The sequence below is a fragment of the Leopardus geoffroyi genome, chromosome B4, assembly GCF_018350155.1.
Source record: "Leopardus geoffroyi isolate Oge1 chromosome B4, O.geoffroyi_Oge1_pat1.0, whole genome shotgun sequence".
In the NCBI taxonomy this organism is placed as follows: domain Eukaryota; kingdom Metazoa; phylum Chordata; class Mammalia; order Carnivora; family Felidae; genus Leopardus; species Leopardus geoffroyi.
In genome coordinates this window covers 105,031,963-105,050,077 of record NC_059341.1, presented here as the reverse complement: position 1 = coordinate 105,050,077, position 18,115 = coordinate 105,031,963, and the positions used below count along the sequence as shown (strand labels likewise).

The 18,115-nt window shown below is 36.3% G+C and overlaps 1 protein-coding gene across 21 annotated transcripts in view; it reads left to right on the top strand.

Moving 5' to 3' along the window:
• PPFIA2 (PTPRF interacting protein alpha 2) overlaps positions 1-18,115 on the top strand; it is a 477,637-nt gene that overhangs the window by 339,806 nt on the left and 119,716 nt on the right. For all 21 annotated transcript variants that reach the window (XM_045464340.1, XM_045464362.1, XM_045464361.1 and 18 more), the window contains one exon: positions 14,446-14,667. In XM_045464340.1, coding sequence (XP_045320296.1) covers positions 14,446-14,667 — 222 coding nt within the window. The remainder of the gene's footprint in view (positions 1-14,445; positions 14,668-18,115) is intronic.

Sequence of the window (18,115 nt, the reverse complement as noted above, 5' to 3'; positions counted from 1 at the left end):
ATAGCCCACTGACATACAGGCTAAGTGAAATCCTTCCGTACCAGTCACTGGCCTGGTGTGAAGTTCCGCCAGCAGTAGTGACATCCCATGGCAGAGTGGTTCTTCAGTGAGGATTCCCCCTTCTTCAAGTTATACCACCTTGAGGGCTTAGTTTCACAGTTAGGCTACCAAACTCATCAAGATGACTGAGTCAGGAATGTCCTCCAGAGCCAGCTACCCACTGAGCTGGAACCATGACTGATGTTGGATATTGGACTCAGGTCCCAGTGCCTACTCCCACTTCCTACATTCTTTTCACTAGCTCTTGGAAACTATAATGATTCAGTCAATTGTCTTAGTTTGTAGGATAATTTGGAATAACTCTGAACTTCAAAACTGAAAGGAAAGAAGTCTTGTTTTTCCTTTCTCCCCTGAGGTTTCCTAGTAATTATGCAAATTACCCTCCTGCTATCCTCTCTTATATCAAGAAACACTGGAAGAGACAGTTTGTCAAGGTTTCATTAAATATTGTTCTAGGGCAGGGGTGCCTACTAGCCTTATATTTACATATCTAAAAGGAGTGCTGAGTGATTCTTCCTAGAAGAAAAAAGATTTTCTCCAATGTTACTTCTTTATTCTATAGCTAAACAAAGAAGGAATTCAAGATTTTCAGTTATAAGCAAAAATGAAAAACAAAAACCAAAAATTCTCCACTATACATATACCTCCTTATATCTTCTTTTTTTAGAACATTTAAGAATTTTATAGATGAATGTTTTTCCACATTAATCATTTGGTATGTTTATTTCATGTGGTAATATGGGAAATAACTACTCTTTACATTTCTGAGTATTATTAATATCACTCATGGGACTATTGAGTAGAAATTCTTCATGTTTCATCTAGATTCAAGACACTACAGAATGAAGCATACTTCTATCAAGCTACATTTACCAGATATAGTGAATAAATTATATTCTACTTTAAACATTATGAAAATATTAGAACTTCAAAGTAACAGATATTCCTCAGATTAAAATATCCTTGCTTTTAAATTTGGTGGAAATTAAGAATGACTTAAACGTCTGAGAAAATAATGAATATATTTTATAGTTATTAATGAAATGATTGACCACATTAAAGAACTGACAAGTGAAAGTCCATCAGCTAGATATTCTAACTAAATAAAATTTCTAGGAATTTATGGTATCATAATAACTTTGTAATTCTCAATGTGGAATAATAAAATCATTAATGGGGAAGTAACTATAAGAAATCATCTGATCTAGAAATTTTCCAAGTAGGGCAATTTTCAGTCAACTCTATATAGAGGTTTATTTCTTTCCATCTTTCAAAAATAAGAGATAGTCACATCTTTCCATTTGAACCATTAAATATATTTTAAAACAATTTGTTGATACTACAATAAAGAACACTAATTTCTCAGATCTGTTATTACATCTTTTATTACATTCATTTCACCAGTCATTATATTATTTTATTACTTTAAATCCTTTCCCTCTTTATGCCAATTTTTTAGGTTTGATGACTAAATTGGGTACAGTAATTAGTAAAGTACCTGGATAATATGGATCTATGGTCCTTAACACAACTAAACATTACAATTACTTAGGGAGATTTAAAAACAATTATATACCCGGACTCCACTATTGGATATGGTTTAGAGTGGGATCATTTTTTTAATTGAAGTATAATTAACATACAGTGTTATATTAGCTTCAAATGTATATAATGACTGAACAATTTTCTACATTACTCAGTGTTCATCCAGTTAGGTGTACTTTTGATCTCCTTTATCTATTTCACTCCTCCCTTCATCCACCTCCCCTCCTGCAACCACCAGTTTGTTCTCTGTATTTAAGAATCTGATTGTTGTCTCTTTTTTTATTCTTTATTTGTTCATTTGTTTCTTAAATTCTACATATGAGTGAAATCATATGGTATTTGTCTTTCTCTGCCTGACTTATTTCACTTAGCATTATACCCTCTCGGTCCATCCATGCTGTTGGAAAATGGCAAGATGTCATTCTTTTTTATGTCTGAGTATTATACCATTATACATGTGTGTGTGTGTGTGTGTGTGTGTGTGTGTGTGTGTATACACATATATATACATAAATATATATTTATGTATATACCACATCTTCTTTATCCATTCATCTATGGATGGACACTTGGACTGCTTCCATATTTTGGCTATTGTAAATAATGCTGTGATAAATACAGGGGTGCATATATCTTTTTGGATTAGTGTTTTTATTTTCTTTGGGTAAATACCCAGTCGTAGAATTAGTGAATTACATGGTAATTCTATTTTTAACTTTTTGAGAAACCTCCATACTGTTTTCCACAGTAGCTGTACCAATTCATGCTCTCACCAGTAGTGTGTGAGGGTTCCTTCTCCACTTTCTCACCAACACTTGTTTTGTCTTGTGTTTTTTCAGCGTAGCCATTCTGACACATGTAAGGTGATATCTCATTGTGGTTTTGAGTTGCATTTCTCTGATGATTAGTGATGTTGAGCATCTTTTCATGTGTCTGTTGACCATCTGTGTGTCTTCTTTGGAAACATGTCTATTCCGATCCTCTGCCCATTTTTTTAATTGGATGGTTTGTATTTTTAATGTTGAGTTATATAAGTTCTTTAAATATTTTGGATATTAACCCCTTATCTGATATGTCATTTGCAAATATCTTCTCCCATTCAGTAGGTTGCCTTTTTGTTTTATTTATGGTTTCCTTCACTGTGCAAAAGCCTTTTAGTTTGATGTAGTCCCAATACTTTAATTTTGCTTTTGTTTCCCTTGTCTGAAGAGACATATCTCATAAAGTATTTCTACAGCCAATATCAAAGAAATTCCTGCCTATGTTTTCTTCTAGGAGCCTTATGTGTATCATATTTAGAGTGGAATTCACTTTATATTTTTATTCAACCCTCCCAAAGTTTCTAATGTGTGGTCGTGGTTGAGAATAACTGATATGGAGTACAGATATTATGTCTGCTTTATTCGAGGTTCTAGATTTGTAAGGTTTATAAATAGATGGTTTACATATGATTAAACAGATTTAAAGAGTCAATGTGGAATTGGAAATAATAGCTGTGAATTCTGTGCTGGAGAATTTCAGAACAAAGACAAAATGTGTGTACATATAGGAGAAGATTTGAAATCTGAGTTCAGGTCTGATTTCTGGGAGCTAAAAAGCAGTATGGAAATTAACAGAAACAGTCTAGGCTGACACAAAATGCCCAGAATCATAGCTGTGAAGCATTTGGACTCCTCAATGCTTAAATACTTTTTGGTCCTTACGAATTTTGTTAATTGTTTAGTTGCTTGATTTGGTTTACTCTTTTTTCCTATATTATGTTACATTCAGGTAGGAATCCTCATATTCTGAGCCCCCAACCTACTGTCTGGCATATGGTAAAGGCTAAACAGAGTTTTAGTGATTGAATGAATGGATAAATGAAATAACAAGTAGAGATTGAATAAATTCATAAATAAAAGAGTAAAGAAACAAAAGTAAGCAGAGAGAGTGAGAAAGTGAGAGAATGAAAGAAAGAAAGAATAAAAGAAGAGAGAGAGAAGAAAGGAAAAAAATTCCTAGAAATATGACACTGGAATACCTATGCTCATGTTTGAACCTCATCACTTTTTAGTAGTGTGACCGTAAGAAAAATACCTGTGTTCCTTGCTTCAGTTTCCTTTTCTGTATACAATAGTTCCTTATAGGGTTTAGGCACGTCATGCTCTGTAACAGTGCCTAACACATCGTCAGAACTTAACAAATATTAGTGAAGTAGAATAATTATTAGAAACCCATGCATAGAGCCAGACATCTTATGAATATGTCAGGGTAAGTAAGTACTCAGTAAATGATAGCTATTATTATTAGTTGTCATTATTCTAATGAAAGATACAATCCTATTGAGGATTTGGAGACAAATCCAAATTTGCGGATTTAAAGTAAAATGAAAAGTATAATGGTCTCTTGGAATGAAAGGAAATATTTACTGGGACATCAGATTGGCTGAAGTCTTCCAAAGTCCCTCCTTGAGTCAACACTTGGTCTAGGATTTACTCATAGAGTTCATAAAGAGACTTCACTAACAGCCCATGGAATCTCTGATTGATTCAGTCTTTTTTCTGTTATATACATTTTTTTCACCCCAACATTGCTGACTCAGGAAATTTCCAATGAACTGGTTCTAGGTTTTTTTTCTCTATTATTTTTGTGCTTATGAATGCTTTTCCTCTAGATTTGTGTTATTTCATTATTTTTGGCTCTATATTTCAATAATACTATATTTTTCCTCTCACAGAGTGAAATATATCTTATAAGACTTTGCCATTTTATAGATTCTCCCCAATCCTCCACAGAATTATTAGAAATAGATTGCTTATGTTAATGATTGCAAATCTTAGTGTATTTTTCTGACCAAACAATAATTTATTTCTAACCATAATATTCTTAGAACTATTTTCAAAAATGGAATGGAAGGGCTTGGTGTGACCCCTTCAATGCGAAGTCTTAAGTGTATCTGTGTCTTTAATATCTGGATTTAACTGATAGTAAAATAAATTCCTACTTTCTACTCTTTGGCCCCACCTTTTTTATTTTCTCTAGAGAGATTAATAAACCATAAGAAATAAAATGCATAAGAGAAAGAGATTTACTTGAAATTCATTAGGAGAGAATCAAGGACTTATGTGTTAGGCATGAAAAACATTAGAAAAGAGGTGTCAAAATGTGCAAATCACATGTGGAAATAATGTTCATAATAAGATTAAATTATCAGCTGCCATGGCGACTACAGTTAAGAGTACTATATTACATATTTGAAAGTTGCTAAGAGTAGGTCTTAACTGTTGTCACTACAGAAAAGAAATGGTAACTACATGAGATGATGGATGTGTGTTAGCTAACCTTATTGTGATCATTTCATGACGTTTACATGTAATGATTATCGTGTTGTACATCTTTTTTTTTTTAATTTTTTTTCAACGTTTATTTATTTTTGGGACAGAGAGAGACAGAGCATGAACGGGGGAGGGGCAGAGAGAGAGGGAGACACAGAATCGGAAACAGGCTCCAGGCTCTGAGCCATCAGCCCAGAGCCTGACGCGGGGCTCGAACTCACGGACCGCGAGATCGTGACCTGGCTGAAGTCGGACGCTTAACCAACTGCGCCACCCAGGCGCCCCATCATGTTGTACATCTTAAAGTTACAAAGTGTTATATATCAAGTATATCTCAATAAATCTGAGGAAAAGGTATCAGCTCTCAAAAATAATGGCTTCTTGGTGTAGGCAGAGGTCAAGCAAGTATTTTGTTCTGCAGAGTCAGTGTCCATCCACCTCAGAGATCTTATAAAGGGGCACCTGCATGGCTCAGTTGGTTAACTGTATGACTCTTGATTTTGGCTCAGGTCATGATCTCATGGTCGTGAGATTGTGTCCTGTGTCAGACTCTGCTCTGGGCATGGGACCTGCTTAAGATTCTCTTTCTCTTTCCCTGTACCCTTTCCCCACTTGTTTGCACTCTTATTCTCTCTCTCTCTTAAAAAACAAAACAAAGCAAAACAAAACAAAACAAAAAAACTGTCCAAGGGGAACTTAATTATTGTTATACTAATATAGCACTTTAAATGCCCTCTGTTCTGTACATTCAACAGGCATTATTTTACCATTTAAAAGAAATGTGAAAATTATTCACTATTATGTTTCCTAAACTACTATTCTTTAGTGGGGTAGAGGAGCACGATGTAGTCATTAAAATATGCTCCAAATAAGGAACAACCATTAAACCAAGATAAAATGCAGAATGAAAATGGGCAATTAGTAATTTAACAAGACAACTGGGTTTTTTTTTTAACATGTTATAGTATTTTTTAACTCAATATTAAAGCCAGAAGTAGGAAGGAAAACATATTAATGGTGAAGTCATTTTGTTGAAGATTATCAAATACAAAGAGAGACATATTTCTAGTATTTACCTGATAGAAAATGGAAGAACATGTTTATATTTCTGGCTTTATCTCAGGATTAACTTTAGAAGCACTATGGCCATGACATGGTAGGACATCTGGGGCTTCAGCTTCATTCGCTTCATTTGGTCTTAGATGTAGGCTGTATATTTCTACCATATCATTTACTTTAATGTACATTTATAATATTTCTTTAGTTTATTTCAGATTTTTCTACCATAAAGATAATTCTCCTGCTTTAAAACAGGAGAAAAATGATTAAGTTCTCTTTCCTATTGCTTATATTTTTAAGTTTGTGTATTTAGTTTGAGAGAGAGAGAGAGCAAGGGAGAGGCAGAGAGACAGGGAAGGAAAGAATTCCAAGCAGGCTCTGCGCTGTCAGTGTGGAGCCCAATGCAGGGCTCAATTTCACCAACTGCAAGATCATGACCTGTAGCTGAAACCAAGAGTCAGACGCTTAACCAACTGAGCTACCCAGGTGCCCCTATATTTGCGTTTTATGAAAATATTTTTTCATCAACTTTGCACAATGATGGCTGAAAATATCGTCTCTGTATTTTGTTTTTCTTTGAATCCTTACTGCTTTTCCTAAAACTCATCTTACTTATTACCAGAAATTTTCTTTCACTCATTCATGCATTCATTCATTCATTTAACAAATATATTTTTGTGGAAGGTGCTGTTCTATTCACTAGAGACACAAGTAATCAAAACATTTATTCAGTCAGCCAAATTCTATCTCATTACCATCACATGCCAGGCATCATTCTATGCACTTGTGATACACAAAAAAGAAAACATATAAAGGCTCTTTTCCTGGCTGGAGCTTACGATCTAGCAATTTGGAAGAGGTTAACAGACAATAGACAATAAATACAAATAAGTAAGTCATTTAGTATGTTAGAAGCTGATATTGAAGAAAAGAAAAAGTAGATAAACACACACACACACACACACACAATCAGGAGTCCTGAGATGTGGAGGTAAGGGCAGTTTTCTGTTTTAAATAAGGTGGTCAGGATGGGCTTCCTTGAAGTGGTTGAGGTTGTTAGCCACTTGGAACACTAAGGAAGAACATTTCAGTCAGAAGGACAATTTAGGGGCACCTGGGTGGCTCAGTCAGTTGGGCACCCAACTTTGCTCAGGTCATGATCTCGTGGTTTGTGAGTTCGAGCCCCACATCAGGTTCTGTGCTGACAACTCGGAGTCTGGAGCCTGCTTTGGAATCTGTGTCTCCCTCTCTCTCTGCCCCTCACCCACTCATGCTCTGACTCTCTCTCTCTCAAAAATAAATAAACATTAAAAACAAAATTAAAAAAAAAAAAGGACAATCTAAAGGCAAGGCTGCAATGTGGGAGTGTAATGGACTTATTAGAGGAGCAGTGAGGTTGCCAGTGTGGCTGAATTGAGAGAGCCAGTGGGAAAATAGTAGGAGATTTTTTTCCTACTATGGAGGCTGTGGCATGGAGGGAAGGACAGTGGAGCAGGGAGTCAGGGGCGGTGGTTATTGCTTATTACAAGATTTTTGCTTTTGTACTGGGTAGGATGGAAAACCACTGGAGTGTTTTGAGCAGAGGAGTGACTTGATCTGACTACCATGTAACAAGATTACCATGGACCGCTCTGACTGTTTTAAAAAATAGGAGTAAGAGGATAAGGTTAGAAACAAAGAGACCAGTTAGAAGGTTATTATAGTAATTCAGGTGGGAGTAGATGACCCAGACATCATGTGTTGAACAGGAAAATCCAGCTACAAATCCCAGGTGAGGATTGGTGTGGAGGATGGCAAAGATTGTAACAATACCAACTGCCAGAAGTAGGAGCCCACAGACCTTGGCCTACTGCATCTTCTAAGGGTTCAGAGTCATCAAAGAGGATTGAACACACAAGGTGTTCCTTGACACATAAAGAGGTCATAGAAATGGGTCTAATTCAAATATATCACAAGGTAAAGCAGACAAATTTTTTCTAAAAGACTGTCATTCCTCTGCTCAGTACCTTCCTGTGGGGCCCATCTAACCCAGAGTAAAAGTCAGTGTCTTACAATGAACTCAGGAACCCCTGGCATCTCAAGAATCAACATCATCTGCCCATGTATGCTCACTCCCATCTTCTTGCTATAGCCTATTCCTTTCTAGCTATACTGGTCCCCCTTGAAAATCCTAAATCTACTTGTGTCTCCCAGCCTTTGATTTTTCTATTTCCTCTGCCAGATAAATACATGATATGCTCTTATTCTGGATTTGGGCTCAGTGTTTTCTTTGCATCATCAATTCCTCTAGCATAAGCTTAATCCAAATACTGCATGTGATATCTTATTCTAAAAATTTTTCGTTGTTTATCTGAAATTTAAATATAACTGGACATCCTGTATTTTATCCATCAACTCTAGCCATGGGGGGAGGGAAAGAGAAAGTGAAAGGGAAAGAGAAAGTTACTGGTAGTTAAGGCTTTAAATAGGTTACCAGGTCATGAAGACAGATGAACAGTTTGACAGCAGGTTTTCATGTGTTATTTCCCTCTTCAAAAACCTTTGATGACTCTCTGTCATTCTATTTAGTACTCAAAGTGCATTGTATTTCATACAAAAAGCTAAAGCCATCTTAATCTATGGCGGCCTTTTTTCCCAGTCTCTTGCACTCGTCTACAGCACTCGTCTCTGGCTCTCCACACAGTACAACCTGTAATTGCCCTGCAGAAACTACCTCCCTGCCTGTACTCATGCTTTACCTTTCTGAAATAAATACCCTCCTTATTTTACTTTAAATGTAATTACTCATCTTTAAAGATCAAAGTCAAAGAGTATCACAAATAGTATCATCTCTCTGCTCCCATGTCATAAATATTTAGGATGTTTATCATAAAACTTTATGATAACATTCATTGTCATACTTAATAATTGCTTATTTATGTGCTATTCCTCTGCTTGACGAGACTTTCCTTGATGTCAGGAATGTATCAGCACATTTAACAAAATCCCAACACCTAGTTCTTTCTTCCTGGTACAATGTTTAAGAGAAAAACATTGAAACTCTTCATAACCTTGTGTTAGGAAATAATTTTTTGATACAACACCAAAGTGCAAGGTATAAAGGGGAAAATGATAAATTGGACTTCATTAAAATTAAAAACACTTGCATTTCAAACGGCACTGTCAAAGTGAAAAGATAATCTATAGACTGAGAAGAACTATTTGGAAATCATATAACTGATAAAGGAATTATATGTGTGTGTGTGTGTGTGTGTGTGTGTACACACACACACACACATCTATATATAAATAATTATTGTAACTCATTAATAAAAAGACAAATAACTCAATTAGTAAATGAGTAAAGAATTTGAATAGACAGAGAAGATACATAACTGACAATAAAGACGTGAAAAGAGGCTCCATATCATTAGCCATTAGGAAGTGCAAATCAAAATCAAAATCAAATCAAATCAAATCAAATGCAAATCAAAATGCAAATCAAAATCACAAGGAGATACCACTTCATACACACTAGAGCAGCTGTAATAAAAAGGCAATGACAAGGTTTGGTGAGAATGTGATAAATTGGAAGTCACATGGTTGCCAGTGGGAATGTAAAGTGGTGCAGCCATTTGGGGAAATAGTACTTCAAAATGTTAATGTAGAATTTCCATGTGATTCAGCTATTCTACTCCTAGGAATCTATCCACAAGAATATAAAACACATGTCCACACAAAGACTTGTACACAGATGTTTACAACAGCATTATTTACATTAGCCCAAAGGTGAAAACAATCTAAATGTCTATTACCACATGAATATATAAATAACATGTAGTATATCCACATGATGGAATACTATTCAGCAATCAAAAAAAAATCTGATACTACAACATGAATGAAACTCAAACACATTTTGTTCAGCGAATAAAGCCAGTCACAAAAGACTATCTATTCTGATTCAGTTTATGTGAAAAGTACCAAATAGGCAGATTTACAGTGGCAGCAGTAGATAAATCGTGCCTAGGGCTGGAGGTGGGGGTCAGCTGCAAATGATTGTTAATGGGCAAGAGGTTTCTATTTGGGGTGACGAAATGTTCTCAAATTAGATTATGTTGATAGTACAACTCTTTAAGTATATTAGACACCATTGACATTTATTCTGTAAATGGGCAAATTTTATGGTTATAAATTCTATCTCAATAAAGCTGTTTAAAAGAACCACTGGATTTTCTTTTAATTCAATAATAGGTCATTTCAGTTAAAGTGCCACAATTTATTTTAAAGATAAATCTACAAATCACTGTTAAATGATTTCAAACAAAAGTTATGTATTCTTTTTCTAAGATATAAATCACAGTTTTTAAATGAACTTTTACTATGGAATTATGAGAAAATATATTAACCTCACCATAAAATATATTTAAGGTGATTTGAATACATGAAATGTTACACATTTTTTAAAAAATAAAAGATTTAAGGGGCACCTGGCTGGCTCAGTCGGTTAAGTGTCCGACTTTGGCTCAGGTCATGATCTCACGGTTCGTGAGTTCGAGCCCTGCGTCAGGCTCTGTGCTGACAGCTCAGAGCCTGGAGCCTGCTTTGGACTCTGTTTCCCTCTCTCTGCCCCTCCCCCACTCATACTCTGTCTCTCTCTCTCTCTCAAAAATAAATAAAACATTAAATTTGTTTTTAAAAAAAATAAAAGATTTAAAAACACTTCAGAAAAAAATTGAGAGTTCAGAAATTTTCCATGGATAGTCCCAAATTTCAAAGTAGTGTAAAGACCTTATGTTATACATCTGTTACTAAAGGAATTAAAAAGGTTAGCATTTTAAGTGTTTTTTTAAGTTGCCTGATTACTGTTTATACTTAATTAAAATTTTCTTACCTTGAGCCCGTTCAAAATATGCAATTTTTAAACAAGATTTTAATGGACTTCAGGTGCACAGAATTGGACTAATCATTTTTCTAATTAGAAAATTAACATGATTCCGTTGACTTAACAAATATTTACTGAATGCATATGTGTGTGTGTATGAATACACACTACATTCTTGCTACTTGTCTATACCATATACCATGCATAATTTGTATCTGTTGATCTTTATATTCTGAGTAAAGGCAATATGGTAAAGGGTGGATGAACTTAACTAGGAATTAAAAGTTCTGCATTTTAGGGGTGCCTGGGTGGCTCAGTCTGTTGAGCATCTGACTCTTGATTTTGGCTCAGGTCATGATCTCACAGATCATGGGATCAAGTCCAGAGTCAGGCTCTGCGCTGACAGCACAGAGCCTAATTGGGAGTCTCTCTCTCCTCTGTCTCTACCCTTCCCCCATGCATGCTCTAATTCTCCCCCTCTCTCTCTCAAAATAAATAAACTTGAAAAGAAAAGTTCTGCATTTTAATTCAAATCAGCTCTGAGTGATTACGTGAGTCTCAGTTCTCCCAAGTTCTTTAGGGTTCCAGAAACTTAAGTGTATTTTCTCCACTTACATAAAACATTTTTCAAAGCAAAAATTTGTTTTCTAGTGATTTGTGTAGCTTCTAAAAAATTGCCTTTTTTTTTAGTTGACTAAAGAAAGTCCTCAATGTGAGGAAGTAGAAGTTCTATTAAAGCTTAAGATCGCTTAGTTACCTGTAAGTAGTATACAGAGTTCAAAGATATTTCCTATTATGAAAAAAACCCTGTAATATCATACCTCAGTTATACCAAATTTGGGCATAACTGACTGGCAATTGGCTCTAGCCTTCTTCCCTAAACCAGTTCTCAGTTGTTGCCTAATGATTATAACTGGCCTATCTCAGCTTCATGTACACATAGTTGTGTCCTGTATAAGGGTCACCATCAATGTGTTTGCATTTTGTATCCATAAAAACTGTCTAGAAAGTTGGTTTTTCATTAGCTTCCCAGTACCTCTTCATTGTGTGTGGCATTGCATGCCTCAGGGATCTTTGGAAAGACCCTGAGGGACTCTGATCCCTCAGCAAGCAGCCATCTCAGCAGTCGGGGAAATAGAGTTGCTGGATCTCAGCAGCATCTCTGACATTCCTACATATTTGTAAAATCTCTTCCTTCTTTTACTAGATTATCAGATGTTCAGTATCTGCAATTTAAGAGTTCAGTAATACCTTCAAGGTATTAGGTCTGTGGATCTGGCATCTTTAGATACCATTTTAAGATTAACTCCATCTTTTCTGCTCTTTTAATTTAGATTTTCCAGGCTGCTTCTTCATGTGTTAGTTCCTGGGCTTAGTAAACACCCCTTGCCATTGGTCTGTGCTCCCTGTTTGCTCTCTATTTTCTCTTTCTCACTGCCTTTGTGGTGCTTTCTGTTCTCCCTCTTTTCTCCTACAGTCAGTGCTGCTCTAATGTGTCATTTGCATCCCTCAAAGTTCTGAGCTCTGCAAAACTGCACAACGCAAAACACAGGGCTTGTGGAAGAAGAGGGGTTTGTGTCACAACTTTATCAATGGCATAAAACAAAGAGATAGAAAACCAATGAAAATTGTAGCACCGTTTTACACGTTAAATAGTCAAGAATTGCATAAATACTGTAAATATGACTCTTGGACTTGAAGAAGACCTGAATTTTGCTGGCAGAAATGGATGTCAGATGGGTTTGGGGGTTTGTGCATTACTGTGAAGTGATAGAAAGTGGGGTATCTGAAATCAGACAGAAAATTGTAACACGATGGGGGTGGTGTGACTCAAAGCCTGAGATACACTGAGGCGATGTTAGATGTCTGAGGAGCGTGCACGAGTTCATTTTGTGTGTTCCTACACAGCTCAGTTCAGCTGGGTATGGGATTCTGTGTTTAACCAGTGATTCTCAGGAATGAAGTCGCGCATAAGAAAACACAAAATTTAGAGCACAGCATAACATATAGAACCGCCGGATCATTATGCTGTGCACCTAAAACTGATGGAACATTGTAGGTCAGCTCGACTTCAGTATATTGAAAAAAGGAAAACGCAATATTTATGTAACATTCAAATAGTTTCTTCATGTGTCTATTGTATTAACACAGATTCGTGTTTTCCAAACAAGCACTGTACTAAAATTAACGGTACTTTCTTTGCTTTTTCTCATTTTCTCATTCTTTTTTCATGTTTATCTTTTTTAATTTGGGTTTTAACTTGGGCAAATTTAATTTGCCCTTTTAATTTGGGCATCTGTTATTTGCATTTATGTTAAGGCAAAGTGCATCATCATTTTCTTATTTCAGCCTGGCTGTGCCCTTTTTCTTTTAGTGCTATTTCTCCAGTTGTGGCCCTGTCTCCACCACAGAACTTCTCCAGTACAGTTAGGCTGTAGGACACGCTTCTGAAGACATGGGTCACCCTGGTTTCTAAGCAGCAAGGGGAGAAATCAGTCTCAAAGTATTTAATCCTTTTAAGCCTCCTTCCTGTGGGTTGTGTGCATTCATGACTTTTATGTTCTTAACAATATAGAAATCTAGGCTTTTTTTATGCTATACCTTTATTCTAGCTAGGTCACATTCACGCCAGGAATAACCTTTGTTAAAAGAAAAATGTGTGTAAGTTCTTTCTCTGAGAGTCATTGAAAATGAAACTTGCAAATGCACCAGGATGTTGAATAAAAATAGAAAATATGGAGCGCCTCAGTGGCTCAGTTAGTTAAGCATCCGACTCTTGATTTCGACTCAGGTCATGATCTCATGGTCCTGAGATCGAACCCCATGTTGGGCTCTGTGCTGGGAAGAGAGCTTGCTTAAGATTCTTTCTCCAATTTGACAATAAATTTCATATATTGAAAAAAAAAAAAGATTCTTTCTCTCCCAGGATGCCTGAGTGGCTCAGTCAGGAGCATCCAGCTCCTGAGTTTGGCTTGGATCATAATCTCACATTTCATGATATCGAGCCCCATGTCAGGCTCTGCGCTGAAAACACAGGGCCTACTTGGGATTCTCTCTCTTCCTTTCTCACCTTCTCTCCCTCTCTCTCTGCCCCTCCCTTGCTCTCTGTCTCTCAAAATAAAAAACTTTAAAAAAATTTGCTCTTCCCCTCTGTGCCCCCCCCCCCGCTTGCATGATATCCCTCTCAAAAATAAATAAATAAATAAATAAATAAATAAATAAATAAATAAAAAATATTACACAGTTTCTGTGCTCCTTCTTATCATTTAATAATATGCTGCTTATATAAATATTGTTTACAGTAAGCTTTGGATATAATTGACAAAATAACTGCCGTTTGTTAAATGTTTGGGATACACGAGTGTTTCATGCTAAGTTGCATCTGTTCAAATGCATCTGTTCACCTGTTTGAAAATTACTGATCTACCTTTATATTTTAATGTCCATTAAGACTTTTCTCAAAAACTTAGTTTTTTTTCAAAACTAGTTAGGGTTCTTATTTCTCAGTGTGAAAGCTCCATCAGTTTCATTTCTTTAAGTTCATGGATTTTAAATTAAAGATGAAGAGAATCCTAAGTGCCATTTCTTGTTCTTTTCCTGCAGCGTTTGTCCAACGGTTCTATAGACTCAACTGATGAAACTAGCCAAATAGTTGAACTACAAGAATTGCTTGAAAAGCAAAACTATGAAATGGCTCAAATGAAGGAACGTTTAGCAGCACTCTCTTCCCGAGTGGGAGAGGTGGAACAGGAAGCAGAGACAGCAAGAAAGGATCTCATTAAAACAGAAGAAATGAACACTAAATATCAAAGGGACATTAGGGAGGTAAGTGATTCATAACGGTTTCAGTCTTTGCTTTCTGAATGCTGCTTCTGAGATGCTTTTTGCAAATCTCCCCTAATGGCATATAATCTTTACATCTATTCAGAAAGCCAAAATTTGGGATGCATGATATTAGTTATGAAACATGTCCACTAAGACAAAAATAGTTTATTTACTTATCGACACTTTAAATATGTACGGAATTTCATATCAAGTCTTGAGTAGAGTAAAAACTTTCTATAGTTTTTAATGAATTTTTAAAAAATTTAAGCTGCTAATTTTAAATAGCTTTAGATGTGGGTGTGAATAATGAAATTGCTACACTCTTAGCAAATGGGAATACTCAAAATCATTACTTTAAATTTTCCCCCTCTTATTTTGGTGTTGTGTCTGTGAGTGTGAATATATATTTGGGAATGTGTGCACCTTTTTTTCTCCATGTATTCAGTTCTTCTTAGATGTAACATCACTTCATCTGTTTAATAGAGTACTTGAAAGTTACTGCAAAAAATACGAGATTTTTTTTGTAACACTGCCTAATCATCTTACCAACTAAGGTGAAATGTTTAGAACCTTTCACTTTCTCACTCTATTCAATTAAAAAGAAAATTATTCATAATTGTTAAAAAATTTATTTGATGACCTTTCACCTTTTGTCATTTTTACATATTTGTTTAAATTACATATTTTATCTTATTTACATTTTTGTGTATAATTAACTAATTGTTATTGGAGTTGACTCCACTCCATGTATTCAATTATTTTTTTCCCATTCCCTGTTGAGCCCATTTTACTTACTTTTGCCTCCAACATCCCCTTCTTTGATGAGAACAGATTGGTGACCTCTGTGTTGTTGAACGCAGCACTGGATCCAATCATTACTCCCTGAAGTATGTCGTCAGTTGGGTCATAGCACCCTATAGGCTTCTGATTTTCATCCGTCTTTACTTCCCGCCTTTATCTCGGGCTCCTTTATTTGCTCACTGTCTCCCTAGACTTGTAGTGCCTTCCCTTCTCAATCTACTTTCACTTCCCTGCTAAGTTCATGCAGTCTCATGGCTCCAAAAAACACCTACTGCCTTATGACTCCCAGTTTATATCTCCGGCTTATCCTGTGTCTTGTTTCCCAGTTGCCTGTAAAATTAACATATTCTCAAAATTAACATATTCAAGAGTGTTTTCCTGTTATTCTCCCACCCCCAAGGAACCAGAGTTTCTTGTCTTCTTACACAGCCCACCTGTCCTCAATGCCGTTATTGTTCAGAACAGAAGCCTTGGAGCTGTCCTTGGTACCTGTTTCGCTCACACACTGCATATGATTCAGCCATAAACTCATTATTTCCAACTTCAAAACTTATCAATAATGTGACCTCTTCTCACAATCTTTATGGCTCTTCCTTATTCCACACAACCACCATCTCTCTCTGAATTATTACAGTACTCTTGTGACTAGTCTTCCTTCCTCTGCGTTTTACTGGCTTCAGTCTATACTCAACATAGCAACCTGAGTGACCTGTTACAATGTTAAGTCAGCTCAAGTTACCATTCTGCTTCAATGGCTACCTGTCCTACTTACAGGAAAATCCAAGTCCTTACAGTGGACTACGAGCCATGTACAATCTCCACTACCACCTTTCTGACTTCTGGGAACTCATCTCTTGCTGTTTCATTTTAGTCCACTCTGTTCAGTTAAGATGGATGGCCTCTTAAACTAGCCAGACCTATTCTGTTGGGTTTTCTTTTCCCTCTTCCTTTTGCTCAAATGTTTTCTTCTCAGTGAAGTGTTCCCTAACCTTGTTATTTGCACATGTACACTCTTCCTCTTCTTTCATTTTCTTTGTTTTATCTCACAGTATTTACCACCATCTGACACAATATACACTTTACCGATTTACCTGTTTGTCATATACCTCCCTCTCCCCTATACATAAAGATTCATAATGGCTGGGAGTTTTGTTTTGTTGTGTTTTGTTCACTTCTCTATTCTAATCACCAACACAACTATTGAGCTTATAATAGGCATTCAAGAAAACTTTGTTGAAAGAATGGATATTTATAGGTGTTTGATGTAAATGTCAAAAGGCATGGATGAGATTAGAATGTGGGTTAGAACAATACCTACTATCTCAGAAAAAATGTAGATGATCCGTGAAGTGGCAGGTTGCTCTGCTACCATGCAAATGATGATACTGTGCTCTCTACTTCTTTATATGAATTGATCGTTCAAAGACACGTCTGTCATTTTCACTCCTTAGCTGAAGGTTTGCCACTCTTCTATATCACTGTTAAGAAACACTACAATTTCTGGCTGTAAAGCTATTTGTTGAGGCCTTGCTTATCCTGGTTTCTTCATTCTCTTAGTCCCAGAGATTTAGCAATTTTCCTTTCATTTAGCACTCCTCTCTTGCTTCCTCTCTTCATGTTTATTTAATGCAGTGTCACAGGTAGAGCCCAGTATCTCCAGCTCCCCCTTTCTTATTGACTATGTAAAAATAATTCCTTAATTCTAATCGTCTTCAGGTGCAGGTGACAAAAAGCTAATTCAGATGGAAAATATCAATCATCTGATGCCAGGTGTTTGTTTTTTTTTTTTTTTTTTTTTTTTTTTTTTTTTTTTTAATGAGGAAATCTCTTCGAATAGGTAAGGTATTCTGCTTTCATGTGGAATTCTTTTAAAATATAACTATTCTTGGGGTGCCTGGGTGGCGCAGTCGGTTAAGCGTCCGACTTCAGCCAGGTCACGATCTCACGGTCCGTGAGTTTGAGCCCCGCGTCAGGCTCTGGGCTGATGGCTCATGATGGCTCAGAGCCTGGAGCCTGTTTCCGATTCTGTGTCTCCCTCTCTCTCTCTGACCCTCCCCTGTTCATGCTCTGTCTCTCTCTGTCCCAAAAATAAATAAACGTTGAAAAAAAAAATTAAAAAAAAAATAAAATAAAATATAACTATTCTTGGGGCACCTGGGTAGCTCAGTCGGTTAAGCATCCAACTTCAGCTCAGGTCACGATCTTGCCGTTCATGGGTTCAAGCCGTGTCGGACTCTCAGCTGACAGCTCAGAGCCTGGAGTCTGCTTTGGATTCTCTGTCTCCCTCTCTCTCTCTGCCCCCCCCCCCACTTACTCTCTCTTTCTCTCTCTTTCAAAAATAAATAAACGTTAAAATTTTTTTAAAAAGTAAAATAACATAGAACTATTCTTGGGGCATCTGGATGGCTCAGTTGGTCGAGTGTCTGACTTTGGCTCAGGTTATGATCTCATAGCTCGTGAGTTTGAGCCCCGTGAGCTGACTGCTCAGAGCCTGGAGCCTGCTTCAGATTCTTTGTCTCCCTCTCTCTCTCTCTCTTTGCCCCTCCCCTGTTCACTGTCTCTCTCTCTCTCTCTCAAAATAAATAAAAACATTTAAAAAATTTTAAATATAACTATTATCATCTCTAAAATTTTATGTAGTTATATT